General features: G+C 47.1%; 1 protein-coding gene across 1 annotated transcript in view; it reads right to left on the reverse strand.

The window, feature by feature from the left end:
- Positions 1-219: 219 nt before the first annotated feature.
- The window catches only part of HS6ST1 (heparan sulfate 6-O-sulfotransferase 1), a 168,332-nt gene continuing 153,593 nt past the window's right edge, over positions 220-14,958 (reverse strand). The window contains exon 2 of the mRNA XM_042885289.1: positions 220-6,537. Within this exon, the coding sequence (XP_042741223.1) occupies positions 5,829-6,537 (709 nt within the window). The 3' untranslated portion in view covers positions 220-5,828. The remainder of the gene's footprint in view (positions 6,538-14,958) is intronic.

The following is a 14,958-nucleotide window of genomic DNA, read 5'->3' on the forward strand; positions in this document are numbered from 1 at the left end:
AATGGGTGCGATGCAACCGTTGCTGCAGCAGCACGCCGAGCACACTGCGGCACGCAGCTCCGCGCCGTGATGGAGGTCAGCAAGGATGACACACACACCGAGGCTTGGATTTAGGGTTTATTTCATCTGCTAACATTCATTCTTCATCTAGACAAAAAAACAATCAGATGACTAATTTTTTTAGAATCCAATCTTTTTTTTTTTTTTTCTTGTGGAAGAAAAGGAAAAAAAAAACCAAACTTGAACACTTTTGTTGTTGGTGTTGTTTTGTAAGATGTTTTAAATAAATAGATAAAGCTGTAGGTGTTACGTGGTTCGAGTTGAACTGCTGCCTTCTATCTTATTTTTAAGCTCCTGATCGAGGAGAAAAAAAATCACTGAAATAAAGAGCAAAGCATACAGACTGAGCGCAGTGGGATGGCTCCACCACTGCAGATCTGTCTGATGGAAGATTGAGGTGGGAAGGGGCACATTTCACTTTTTGTTTTACCCTCAGTCACACGATTCCCTAAAGATAAAAACCGAGTTCCTTAGGAGGTAAAGCATACAACAAAGAGGGGAAGGGGGAAAAGAAAGAGCTCCTGCATTGCCTTTCCCTTCCCTGTGCAGATCACGAAGCACAGAGGAAAGAGGAGACGATGCAGGGAAAGCCTGTGACAAAACCACAAGTATGAAGAATCAGACAGCAGAAGGAACCAGTGGAAAGGCTGGTGGCTGTTGCAGGTTTGCCTGGAAGACTGTGCATAAACAGAGGGATTTCACATTGAGAGAGTGTGGGGGTTTCTGTCTTTTCCTTAAGAAAAAAAAGATGGAAAGGGGCAATAAGTTAAATCATATTTTGGTATGTACAAAACTAATCATGGTCAGTAAGCCGTATGAGTATAAAATTCTTCATTACATACAACTCTCTCAATTCAGTCTGCAGAACAGGAAAATGGGCAAGAGGAGCTGCGGGGCTTGGAGGAATAAGATACTCATTTGCAAATCGTGCTTGTTTTTCAGCTTGCATGGCTCAAAATGAGAGAAATCCATCACCTGCAGCTGGGACAACACGGGCCTTATACCCATGTGCTCATCAGGACTGTGTTAATCTTGGCAGAACAGTGGATGGACAACACAAGCAGGCAGCTCAGCCCGTGCAGACACAAACCCTGCTGCTGTGCTGCTCACTGCCTGCTGCTGGGCCGGCCTGGTCCCTGCAACACTGAATCCTGAGCTCACTTCTGAGCTGAATGTGATCTGCTACTTCCAGCAGAGTAGTCTGCCTTGCAAATTGCTGTAGTGCTGTTCTTGTGATACTCAAAATTTCACAGGCTAGGAAGAGATCTGAGTAGCTCAATGCTTGAATGAGAAGCTAGGGAAGCTGGTAACCCTGGGATATAAACACAGGCCAGGCCCTGCTCTGCTCTGCACTCCCCCATCACTGCCTGCAGTGCAGTCTGCACAGTGGTATCATGAGCTCAGTGGCACTCACTCCCCAGCAGGGTGTCCCTGTGGTCCCTCTGCCTCTCTCCTGCCTCAGCCCTGCACTGCCCCTCCTGCTCCTGTAGAGCAGTCCTGGAAAGGGGGACAGGTGTCTGCTGCTTCCACTGCCACCCCCATTTTGTAGCCATGGAAGGGTGCAGGGTGCAAAACCACCCACCTGGAGTGTTTTCCATTTACTCAAAGACGCTGGGGATGAAAGGAGAAACTGAAGCAAGGCAGAAGTTTGCACAGATCCCGTGCAAGGAGGTCTTCACCTCAGTGACTCTGAGCCCAGTGACAGCCTTGGTCTGCAGCCCGTGCAATCTGCATCAGTCCTCAAGTGTGACTTGGGGTGGTGCAGGGAGGCACCACCTGGGAAATGTGGGTGGGAGGCCAGCTTCTTCAGTACAACTGGCTGGGCTGTAACAAGTGAGCAACACAAGCTTTCTTCTGCAACAACGCCCACCAAGCAGCGAAGTGTGCATCGCTCAGGTGTCTAAAAGCAAAAAAACCTCTTCCTTATTAGTGCTGCAGCATGTGTTGTCCTTCCCACCTTCCCAATGCAGGAATGGAGTCTGCTGGCAAATCCTTCGTGTCTTCACTCGTTTGCAAGCATGCAGGGCAGTGTAAGGCAGCAGAGCCTTACCCACTGTCTCACTGTATAAACGCTCCCTCACACAAATACTGCTGGCTGGAAAAGCCCTCAGGAAGCCCTCACACACCCCCAGCTCCTGCAAACGTTCTGCTCGGGGTGCTCCTGGAACGTGCACCACGGCGATGGATGTGTATCCAAGTGTCTCAGGACCAGGAGAAATCTGAACTGGAGGGGAACCAGCTTGCTGACCCCTGCAGGAGGCAGGTCACAGGGCATGGGTGGTCCAAGAGAAACACTTTCTGTAGTGCAGAGTGTCGTCGTGTCACAGGAAAAACATTTTGGGAGGAAGGGGCACACACTGAATGAGGATGTATACTACCTGGCCACTACGTCAGGCCCATTAAGCCACTGCTCTCCAATCACTTTAAAACTATACACACAATTTTCATGTTATTGTAATCAGCCCTAAAAATAAAATTGTACCACTTTGAACTGTAGTACATAGAAATCACAAAAACTACATTCACATTATGTTAAAATAAGTTCCCTTAAACCCACGAAAGGAAGAAAATAGTGCCAGGTGCACCCTGCAGCCTATGCTGTGGCACACAGCACTTAAATAAATCCAAGTGTGGCAGACAGCCTTAAGCAGACTGGCATGGCAGCCGGGGCGGGGGATGGCTTTTGGGTCATTCTCTCCATTTCTATACTCAGACTTAAAATCTGTTTTGCAGTGTGCTATACATCTGCTACTTTGGGATGCCTCTTTGCAAAGGCGAAATGTTCTAATCCCAGTGCACAGGTGGAGAAGCAGAGGAATTGCCAGGTGCAGGATTGGAACCTGCAAACTCCCGCCTCAGTGCTGAGCTGAGGTCGACCCTCCTTTTGTGGGTTGAAGTGAAACCGTTAATGAGACTCTGTAGTTTCATTCCTTTTGCTTGTTACTGTAATATATTACAAAGCAAACACTGGAACAAACTCTACCAACACGCTCCCGGGGTCAGAGGCTGCCTCCCATCTACAGAACGCTGAGGACAGAACCATTAAAATCCAGCTGGCTGCTCAGAGCCCATAATACAGGAACAACTCAGGCAAAATGAACCCAGTTATGGTACCGGTCCTGATCATCTGCAGTCCCATTGACCATCACCTTTTGGCAGACAAGAGCAGAATTTGGCCGTCAGTGCAGATCGATCGGAGCGCTCGCAGCACCGGGGCTTCGTGGCTTTGCTGCCGTACCCATTTGTGCACGATGGATCCCTAACGCAGGGCAGATCACAACAAAAAGCCTCCGGGCAGAGCTGCAAGCTGTGCATATGACATGGCTGCTTTTTATACCTAGCGTGCTGGTTCTGTTGGGTAAACAGCCTGTAAAACGGCATTTTGAAAACATAAATGTTTTCCTTAGTTACAGCAACACATGAGAGTGCTGGGAACTAACAAACACAGCTCCTCCCAGTCTCGGAAGTCAGATTTGTAAATACTTTCTGCCCCCAGGCCAACACCGGAACACTGCTTTATTTTGCCTCTCACATTTCAGCCAGGAGCATGTGCTGATGGCCAAGAATACACATCACCAGAAGGGTGGGCCATTTCGTGAGAAACCTGGAATACAGTGACTCCACCAGCACGCAGGTACCAGCCAAGCGCACAGTAACAGCGCTTTAAGACGAGCATGTGAGCACTCTGCAGCACCAGCATGCAGACCTGACCAGCACCCATCTTAAACCGACAGGCAATATACGTCCTTCGATGTCAGTGGATTTGGGGTTGGTCTGTAACAGGGCTGTCTGACCCCAGTGCGCTGCTTGTAGGTTCCATTCCCAACTTGTTAGTCATCTTCCCTCTTCTGGAGAAGAACATCTCCAGCAGCCAGGTGTAAACCTCCTTTGCAAAACACAGTGTGAATTTGAGACGGCTGGGAACAGCGTGCTCTGCGTGTGGGGCAGAGAGAGAACCAAAACACAGAACGAGCAGCAAGTTCTGTGGATTCGCGTGATGGGAGAGACTGCAAAAATGACACGCTGAGTGTATCAGGTCTCTGCCTCTCCTTGTGATTTTAATGCCATAATCGATCTGCAGTTACCACGGCCTTTGAAAATCAAATCCTGTTCCATCTGAGTCATATTTTACCCCAGACAATAGCTGGTTCAGGTCTTACCAGTTGAGTAATAACGGGATGAGACATGAAGCAGGCAGAAATGGCATCATCTCCATGCTTCCAGACAAACAAAGAAGTGCTTGCAACAGCAAGAAAATAAACCATACTTCAATTTGTTGAGTGGGAAGAGGAATTAGGGAGGCCATTGTTCTCTGACTGAAAAGTCAGTAAGCTGAACCTGGCTGCACTGTCACCACATCAGAGGATTAAACTTACATGAGTCCCTAAAAACCAGAATTAAAAGAGAGAGTTCTGCTTTGAAAGTGGTCTGAGACTAAAAAAAACATCATCCACGATCCTCCTTTCCAGTTTTTTGAACACAGCTTGTTCATTTCAAGCAAGAGCTGCAGCGCAGGCACTCTGCCAAAAGACAATGTGCACCATCTCATCATTAATTCAGGCCACAGTCAGAAATTTTTACAGCTCTGGAAGAGAGCCCCATCCTGTTCCCACTTAAATCAGTTCTAGTGACTTTGCTGGAAGCAGGATGACGCCCATTATCTCTTGATAAAAGCAAGTAAAAATAGCTTTAAAAAATACAGATACGGGTACATCCGTATGCTTGTTGCAGTTAAGTATTTCACATAGCAATGAGCAAAACAAAATCACCCCCTCATCTTGTCGCCATAACCCATTATTTGCAGGATCTTCCAGGAACTTGTCCTGCAGATTTACGAGGGAGTACTGCTATTCCACTTGTTCTCCCTGTCTCAGCATGTAGGACAGGGTTTTCATGTGCTGTTAACACATTATACAGATGAAGGAATGAGTGTGTAGGGTGACATTATGACATGGGGCTGCATCTTTGAGCCTATGCAGAATTTGGTTGGCTTTTAAATTGGTTTGGGACCTGCCTGTGAAATCTGGGAGCTCTGAGCAGGAGTTCCCTATTCATTTTATGGTGAAGATGTGTGATACAAGTGCAGGGTATCAAAACCACTGTGCTACGTACGTATCTTAGGCCACAGCCAATTTGCTTTCATGTTTCTTATCCTCCCATGCTTTGCTGCTTCTTTCCTACTCACGGTGCTCTACTTCCTGGCAGGGCTGCCAGCTGAAATGAAGCAACTGCCCTTGTGCTCAGCTCACAGCCTGCCAGCACAGCGCACGCTCAGCTCAGACACCGTTATCAGTTACTTACAAGCAATGCAATCCTCATCCCACCTCTAAAAACATCCACAAAAGAACACCTCCATTTCCTTGTTTGTTTTTTTTTTTTTAATTAAGTATTCTGATATCATTATGCTCGGGGAAAAACAGATTTTAAAAAATCCTGCTTCTGCCATTCGTGTTTGAATTATGAGGATAAGAAACATTCCTTTGCATCTGGCCTTAAGAGGGGGTAACTGCATCTGTGCATTTTTTACCTCTGCATTATAATGTTGACCCTTTTTTTATTTTTATGCATTTCTTTATTTTTTTTTAAGAATCTCACTGGTCTTGTAAGAAACAGTAAAAAGACCCTATGCTTAAGGAAGCAATCTACCTTCTGTTTTACAGACTTGCTTTTAAATAAAATATTCTTCTGCCGTTTTTGTGATTTTACTTCCACGATCTTTTAAATGGAAACCCTAGAGTATCATTCATTCGTACAAAAGTCTGCCTAGGCTACCACTTCTCTATAATATGGCTCATGTAGTCCTCAGTGGGCAAGCGTCCTTGCTCTTCGGTCTCTTCCTTGGGAAGCGCTTCATTGGACCGGTGAAGAAGCCTCTCTTCCCGATTCTTTATCCTCTGCTCCATCCTCTCTAGCTGCCGTTTGTACTGGTAGCGCTGCTGGAAGAGGTCCTTTGCATAGTCGTAGAGCTGCATGTCCAGGTCATTGAGCTCCTCGATCCTGCGGATGGTGTCATTGTCCACCTCCACCCCTCCTGCCCTGGTGCTGTTGTACTGCATAAAGGGCCGGATGAATTTCAGGTTAAAAGTTCTCTCAAACAGGTACTGAGTCTTTCTCTGGAATTCTGTCAGGCCGAAGAAGGCCATGTCTTTGAGGTTCTTTTTTGCGCTCTCCAGCAGGATCTGTGCTCGCTTGTTCTCCGGGATGAAAGACATGTTGTAGCAGCCCACCAGGCTCAAGTCGGCCAACATCCTCACCTGGCGGTTGTTGGCCAAGTTATAGGGGCAATCCATGAACTCCTGCAGCGTGCAGCCTGACCAGTCCGTGCCCTCGTAGCACGATGGCAGCTCTTCAGGGGTCGGTGTCCTGCCATCACACATGTGCAAGGAGGTCTTCCAGGTGGCTCCTCGCTGGACGTGCCGCCATTCGCTGAGGTAACGAGACACGGGGTCTCTCAGCAGCGTGATGTAGTAAAATTTTCTACAAGAAGAAGAAGAAACAAAATAAATTCTCTGCTACTAACAGGAAAGATGTTTGGAAATACGAGATCTAGAGCAGACATCAAAAAGGACAGAGTAAATCAGCATCACGGCATCCACCGCAGTGTACCCTTGGACGATTTTCTTCCTGCAGTCTCCCACACAAAGTGCTCAGTGCAACATCAGACCCACCTCGCCCACCATTTCAGTCATGCCAAGCAGGAACTCTTCCACCGGTGCAACCCTTTCTAGAAACAGACTGCAATGTCAGAACAAATCACCAGGATTCAACTCATACACCAACCTCAGAGAGCAGCCGTAACTTCAGAAGCCTCCTGGCCTCTCCTACTAGCGCGCAGGCTCTGAAGAAGCCAAGGCCTGCTCTGCAGGACATGCCCAGGAGCTGCTCTGTTTAAGAGCTGGGCTATCACTTCCACTTCATGCAGCTGCTGACCTTGCTGCCGAGCTGAAAGCCAGGAGTCTGTGCTGCTTAGCAGGATAACACCACAGGAACATAAGTGAAAAATAAAGGGAAACAGGAATGGGATATGCTTTGTGGAAAAAGAAGGCAAGAGTTGACAGCCAGCAACAGTAGAAATAGTCTGTTCTCATTTCAGCTAAGCTGTTATCAGTTCAAACTGAAGACAAACCTGGATACATGAGGCTATCAAGGGCGTAAAGGGTGGAAAGCTAGGTGGAAACTCCTGCAGCTCTGTGCGTAATGAAGCCCTAGAGCTGAAAGCATGACAGCTAATGCCTGCAGAGAGAGCCCCCGGCTCTGGCTCACATCAAGCCTGGCTAACGTTATGGGACTGCTAACGATGGCAGTTTGCAATGGCCCTGTCCAGACAGAGGGAAATGGGCTGGTTTTTTTTCATTAAATGGCTTGGGACCGTAGTGTCCCAGAGTGTTTCTAGAACAAGGAAATGCCTTCTCTAGTTGCTGAAATTGGCAGGGAATTAAATCCACATGTGCTCCTGGTGCGTGGGGCTCTGTGACACGGCACACACAGGAACAGCTGGTTTTGGCAGGGTAATGCACACCTATGGGCTACTGGAAATGCTTTGCACTGGGGGTGGCAGCAGAGTTTTTTCCCATCTTTGCAAAGCTGCTATGGCTCACTGCTCTGCCAGGAAGGCTCGGGAGAGCTGAACGTGGTGGCTGCTATGAGGGCACTGCACAGTCATATGAGAAACTCAAGATATTTTAAAAAATAGCCTTTGGCTAATATTAGCACACCCATATTTTCCTAACACCTTCAGTGTTATTCTTCCTAGAAGCAACCCAAATTACTGCAATAAGAATAATGTAATTTAAAGAAAATACATCCATTGCCTGGGAAGTCTGATTTTAAGGAATGTTGGCTTTCCCAAGTTATTACTAACTTGCTGAAGAGCTGCTCTAAAGCAGTGCATCTTGGTCTTTCCAACAACAGCACGGGTGTCAGCTTGGGCTCCAGCTTCTCCTTTGTTTTCTGCTTTCATAACTAGGGCTGCTAAAAAAACTTGCTATTTTTTGAGCCTCCCTTCATAGCCAGGGTATCACGCTGTCTAGCAGTGCTGTGCAATACAATGTTTGGGTATGGGGAGAGGGGACATGGGGAGCAGAGCGCATAAGAGAAACTCTCCCTTTAACTTGACCTCATTTTCCTTCATTTACACTGCAGTCGGTAAGGATTCAGCAACCCAGCTACCCAGACTGTGAAGCAGACATTTATAGAGACACTGCTAAAAGCTCAACAGATGGGGATAAAATATGACAGTGGAAGGAAAATGGAAGCAATGATGAATGCCAGATGTGCAAGTGACAGACACTGATGCTAAACACTACCAGCATTTTTTAAATTATGAACCATAGTGGGCTTTTTATTCACACCAGTGCAATCCAAAGGCTGCATCTTTTCCTCAAGCAGGTTGAAGGCAATTATCATTGTGTGGCTTACAAAGTCACGTTTCACCTCAGATCAGGGACCCACATGTGAGGCATCCAAAGGCACGAGAGGAACTAATTCCTGCCCAGATCTGCAGCTTATACAAGTGTGGATAGAGGGAAAAAAAAGGACTGGTAGACAAGGGAAATATTAAATGATTCGCATGAAGTTGAAGGGTGGCATTGGCAGAACTGGCATTAAACTCACTGCTGTAACCCAAAGTCCAGTTTGCCATCTCCTCCCCTTTAAGAGTCTGTGAGTACATCAGCTTAACAAACATCATGCAAAGCTTTTAGGATCCACTGAAACTGAGACAGCTTCAGCAGGACATGGAGTGTAAAAATATGAATGAGCAAGTATTTCTTTCTTCACATCTGTACTATAAAAGCTATCATCTGAGTTGATGTGATGCACCAGTAGATGAGTTGCCACTGTGATCTCTAATATCCATCTCAGAGAGCAGAGAATGCAGTAAAACAGCTTACATACTGAATTTGATGTGCCCCTTTGCAGATCTGCTAGGTAGCCAGCTCCCCCCCTTCAAGCACTGTGCTGTCTAACAGAAAAAAGATGCATCTTTGCCAGCTGGAGTATAGGCAGCAGAACCAGGCACCCTGAGGTTCTTTGGGAAGCTGTCCCAAAAGCGTATAAAATAATTTTTACAAGACTCCAAAAAACAAAGACTGCAATGCAAAAGAATAGTTTTAACTGCCCAAGTTGAGATGCACCGCTGACACACGGGGAGCTGTGCTCCCAAAGCTGTATTCAGCTTTCAGGTTACTGGTCTCAGAGGTGCAGGATCACGCAGCTCTCAAGGAAGTGAAGAGCACATCTGTGAGAAGACCGGAGCCTCAGGAACTACAGAGGTAGATAAGCTGCTTTGTTCTTAGATGAACGACCAAGGAAGTATTCACCCAAGAAGTTCCTCAAGATAATTAGGTTTCCATTCTCAAACAGAAACCTGGGGATTGCATTTAAGTTCAGAGAAAAGTTAGATCTCGTCCACGAGCAGCACTGCTATCAATGCTGTGAGCCAGAAAGTCGAGAGAACTTTCTGCCAGCATGGTGGAGAACACAGGCAGCGCCACTTGACAGCACTGCCTTGAAATTTATGAGGAACCGCACGACTAATAAGTTCTCTTTTGTCATCAGAGATAAAATGAGCTCATAAAATACGCAGAGCTGGGGGTGCCCTTCCTTTCAGCATGGTGCCCCAGACTGCTACTTAACTCCAGTGTTCCTAAGGGCTCATTGCAGAAGTGCAGTCTTCTCGCAGCCCAGATGGCTCCACTCAGTGCTGCCTCATAAAAAAAACCCAACAGCCCAAGCTTGGTCGTGCCACGCCAAGTCTCTCTGGCCTTCCTGGAGTTAAAAACCTTGAGAAAGAAAAAGGGCCTTCTAGTTAATAAGATATTTCCTTCTTCTTCTTCCCATGTGAAGTCGGGCAGGAAAGTACCACTACTCTTGCAGGCTCCCTTTCTATCCAGTAGGCTATAATTGCCACAAGGGCAAGGAAAAGCTCAAGTCACATCTCTGTCTTTCCTTGCATTAGTTTCCTTGCTGCACCCGAAGTGAAAATCCACCCGAAGCTTTTGCATTTGCCACTTCAGTACTGCACTTCAGTACTCTGCTGTGCATGCAAGCTATGCAGCTTTGTCAGAAAAAAGAAGCAGTAAAATATTTATTAAATAGAGCAAAATATAGTCGTGTTTTTGATAGACAAACCTGTCGTGGAACTGAAGTTTCGGAGAGAAAAAAATCTATTATTAGAGAGCAGAAGCAGCCCTGTGGTTGCAGCACACAAAAGCATTCAGGAAGCTTGAGTTTAAGGAGCCCTTATGTCAAAGTTCCCCTGTGCGCCCCAGACAAAGCTCTCTCTCCATGCCTCCATTTCCCATGTGTGAAGGGCTGACAATGTTTCCTTTGTCTATTTTGGCACTTCAAAACATAACATCTCTTGGAGTGGGGACCCTCTCTTCAATGATTATGCAAAGCCCCCGCTTCAGCAGGGATTGAGGTCAGATGACAATGGTTAACTGAAGGCTATTTTCATGACACAGTGTCAGCAGCAGTGCCGCCCTACACATTTCCCACCCTGGACCTCTCATTCCCATCTCACAGCACAGCACAAAGCAGCCTCAGTTTTGCCAGCACTGTTTTTTTGAAGGGCCACGTTGCAAACACAGTCACTGAATAGAAATGCATGAAAAATAATGTGTTCTTGCAGATCCAAGGGAGCAGCTGAAGCCTTCCATGTATTTTGCCCTAATTCCGCAGCAAATGAGGGGGAAATGAAACCTTCCTTCCTCTAAAAAACACAACATTCCTTTGCTTATAACCAGTCAGCACACTTCTGATTGTGACAGATTCTAAGTATGATACTATTGTCTCTAGGCCCATTTCCATCTATTCTCTCCAACACTCCTATGTGATACCCCCTTCTTCCTTCCCACCGCTGGTCTCTGACATCTGCTAAGAGCTGTGCAGTTCCCCATTCCTTGCTGTGATTGAATTATTCTACACAGCCAAAACATCTCATTTTTTTATTCCTACAGGTTCTGAGCTTTCTGCTGTCCCTCAAAGGAAGAGCAAAATCCTAACACGGCCTTCCTGTGGCAGCCTTCCATCAGATTAAGAGCGAAATAATGATAGTGCTTCCATTCCCATGCCGGTGGGGGAAGGGGAAGGAAGCTGCATAGGTCAGCTTCAACCATACAACCCCAATCTGTCAAAGCACTGTGCCCTCAGGCTATGCTTTAACAAAAAAAAGATATATCGTTCCATGTCCTTGCTCAACGAAGCGGATGGAACAGGGTGTCTGCCAGCTTGCAGGACCAAAAAACACTGTTTTGTTTTAAAAAAAGGAGCAATGTCCAAATTATGGTGGGTGGAAGGCATCTCTGCAACATGCCTTCGTGCCACGTGCCAGTTGTCCCCTCACTAAGGGTGCTGGAGGAGGACACTAGGTAGCTCTCACCTCCAGACAGCATCTCCTAAAGAAGCACTCCCAGCCATGACTTGCGGCTTGAGAGTAACTTACTCAGTTCCATGGTCAGATTTCTGGTGTAACACAGCACACCCTCGCTAGAGATTGGAATTTAATATACGTACAATGATTACTTCCTTTGGTAGCAAATAGCCCTAATTTTCCTCCGTCTATTTCCTCTCATCTGGTGTTCATTTAGCCTCTTCCTGCATTTCACACACAATCAACTCTCCAGCCCCTTGAAGTCCTGCAAAACAGAGGAATACCCAAAACAAATAAGTCAGCCCGAACTCTGGCACCTACAGCACAACGGCTGAGAGCTCGGGAGAGTCCATCCCACGCTGCAGAATGCACACCAACTTTTTTTGATTGAAATAGTGGGAGAGCCAAAATCTATTACACGCTTCTGTCATCCTGCAGGAATTAAATGTGCTGTACTCATTATAGGCACACTTAAAAATACCAGTTTGATTTAACATCGAGTTAAAAAGTAATTTACCTATGATTAGGCACAGATGGAAAGCCACACCTCTCCTTTTTCCTGTTTACTTCCTAATGTTGTGAGGCTTTGTGATGCTGGCTGACACAGCCTTCCATCACAGCCAGGGAGTGCAAAGCTCGTGCAGGTACGGACCTGTGTGTGCAGGACTCAGCACATCTCTCCTGCAGAAGTGGTGGAAAAGGTAAGAGAAGCTGACCCTTCTGCTTCAGCTTTCTGTGCTGCACAGTTTTGATGCTGCGCATTTCATAACACTGTCCCACACTCAGTCCCTCTGCTCGGCTCTTGTGAGGCCCCATCTGCAGTGCTGCACCCAGGCCTGGAGCCCCCAGCACAGGAAGGACGTGGAGCTCTTGCAGTGGTTCCAGAGGAGGCACTGAGATGGGCAGAGGACTGGAGCAGCTCTGCTGTGAGGGAAGGTTGAGGGAACTGGGCTTGTTGAGCTTGGAGAAGAGAAGGCTGCGGGGTGATGTCATGGTGGCCTTCCAGTACTTGAAGGGAGCGTATGAACAGGAGGGGGAACGGCTGTTTGTGAGGGTGGTTAGTGATAGGACAAGGGGGAATGGTGTTAAACTGAGACAGGGAGGTTTAGGTTGGATATTAGGAGGAAGTTTTTCACCCAGAGGGTGGTGAGGCACTGGCACAGGTTGCCCAAGGAGGCTGTGGATGCCCCATCCCTGCAGGCATTCAAGGCCAGGCTGGATGTGGCTCTGGGCAGCCTGGGCTGCTGGTTGGCGACCTGCACACAGCAGGGGGTTGGAGCTGGATGAGCACTGTGCTCCTTTGCAACCCAGGCCATTCTGTGATTCATACAAGTTAGTTACATAGCTATTGCTACCAGGTGTTTACCCAGGAAACAAATCTGGCCTTATTACCACCCTGGTGCCTTGTGACTATTTCACACACAATGTGCAGAACAGACACGGACTGAGCTTTAACAACATCTCTGCTTTTCAAGGAAATTGAGCTGTTCCGTCAGCACAAGACTTTCCTGTAGCACTGTCTCTTGCAAACAAGTTAATCTAAAAAAAGATACATCACTTCTTAGGAACCTTAGGAGCAAACTGCCAGTTCATTTTTCAAAATGACAGATGTGATGAAAATTGGCCAAAGGCTTGAGGAAAAAAATATGGGGGTCATGGTGAGGGGAGCAGCTGGGGGCGGAGAGGAAGGCATTCCTGAGCCCCCTGGAGCCTCCTGCTCCTCCCGGGCCCATTAAAAGCTTATGTTACTTGCACTGCCTATAAACAAGTGCTTTCTTTTGCCATCATAACCTTCCTCACAGCAAGCGCTTCGGAAGCGTTGACTGCTGTCTTGTAGTGAAGCAAGGCACCAAAAATGACAGCAAGTTACAAATCAAATGCCACTGATTTACTACCTTCCCAAGTTTCAGGAGGTTTGTTGCGATTCCTAAGTGACCTTCGTAAACTGACTAATCAATAGCACATCTGAACGCTGACTGACTGCAATGGAAAGTTTCACTGCCAGAGGAATGACATCAGTGCTGGCAGAGGACAGATGCAGAAATGTGGATGGCAAGCCCGTGCCTATTCTTCACATTCTTTTGCTTTTATTATTACCCCTCCTGTCATCAAGGTAGGAAATTTCAGGACGGAAAAAAACCCAGAAAACTCTGCTATTCTCCATAAGAAAAATTTCCTTCCATTCACTTACTGGGTCTACTGAAGAGACCTTCATTTTTATTGGTTTTGCAGTACACAAAATACGGATTCTAGTAACAGATTACAGCCCTATTCACTATGAAGTAACGTGTTAGAAGGATACTGTACCCATTCCTTCTTTTAGTCTCTTCCTGTTAGACGCACTGAAATCAAGCAAGAAACAAACTGACAGCTGGAGAAGAGAAATGAGAGATTCATAATGAGGCATTACACTTTCCATCTCTGTGTAGGAAACCAACTTGAACCAGACAGGTAGCATAAGATGGTTCTCCCTACCAGTACATTGTTTCAGTGGAGAACACTGAAGGTCCATCTAGCTGTAGGGGATCAGTGCTGGCTGCTGGGCTACCAGGGAGGCTGAACTTGGGTGTTGTCCTCCTCAGGGCCGGAATGAGCTGATACAGAAAGGAAATCCGCACAGCTCCTCGCTGCGTTTGCCTTGGGAGAACAGAGTGTCAGGGGTTCACCCGAGCGTCAACATAGAGACAAACAATCTTAACTAATGAAGAAAGCTTCCTGCCTTGATCCCTGCACGCTTCAAGATGCAGAAGACAGATCAGGATACGGCCACACAGGAAAAAGAAAATCAGAAGCGAGGTGAAATACTGCAAGGACAAAGCAGAAGTACTGACGCAAAATGCAAAGGCGTGTTATCTGAATTAGCTGCAAACAAAGCAGATAGGCTGGAATTTGCATTTTCTTTTGAACCATAGGGCAGCTTCTCTTGTGAATCACACCAGTTCTGCCGGCAGCGAGGTTCAGGAAAGATTCAGGAAAAGGCTAACAGCCTGACAGATAGGAAGCCTGCCTCCTTGAAGATAATTAAATTATAGAGACACCATACAGGGAGACTAAGGAAGCAACAGCAGAGGAGCAGATACCGATCACTTTTGCACATGAGAACTGAATCCCTTGGCAATGGCCTGCCTTGGCCCGAAGGGATGCGGTGTGTGTTGGACACTGCAACAACCCGCAGCCATCAGGTGCCTGGGGCTCCATCTCGTCCCAAACAAACTTGATAAACGTCGGCTCGTGTTGGGAAGGCTCGGGAAAAGGGACGGAGATGCACAGAATTTGGAAACCAGCTTGGCAAGCCCTGGACATCCAAGGAAACGCGGTAACTCTCAGCTGGCCACAGCATGTCAGGAAACAACGCGTCCCAAAGAAGAAAGACACAAAGAGCAGCAGAAACCACTCCTGCAAGCAGCTGCAAGGAGTCATTTCCAGAGATCCCAGTGGGCTGTGGAGGGCTGCAGGCACAGCCACTGCATCCATGTCAGCTACACGACGCGGGGCCCCAAGCAGCGCAGAGAGGGGACCGGCCC

This window comes from Lagopus leucura, unplaced genomic scaffold (genome assembly GCF_019238085.1).
Source record: "Lagopus leucura isolate 7727_CA_CO unplaced genomic scaffold, USGS_WTPT01 Super-Scaffold_100049, whole genome shotgun sequence".
NCBI classification, from domain to species: domain Eukaryota; kingdom Metazoa; phylum Chordata; class Aves; order Galliformes; family Phasianidae; genus Lagopus; species Lagopus leucura.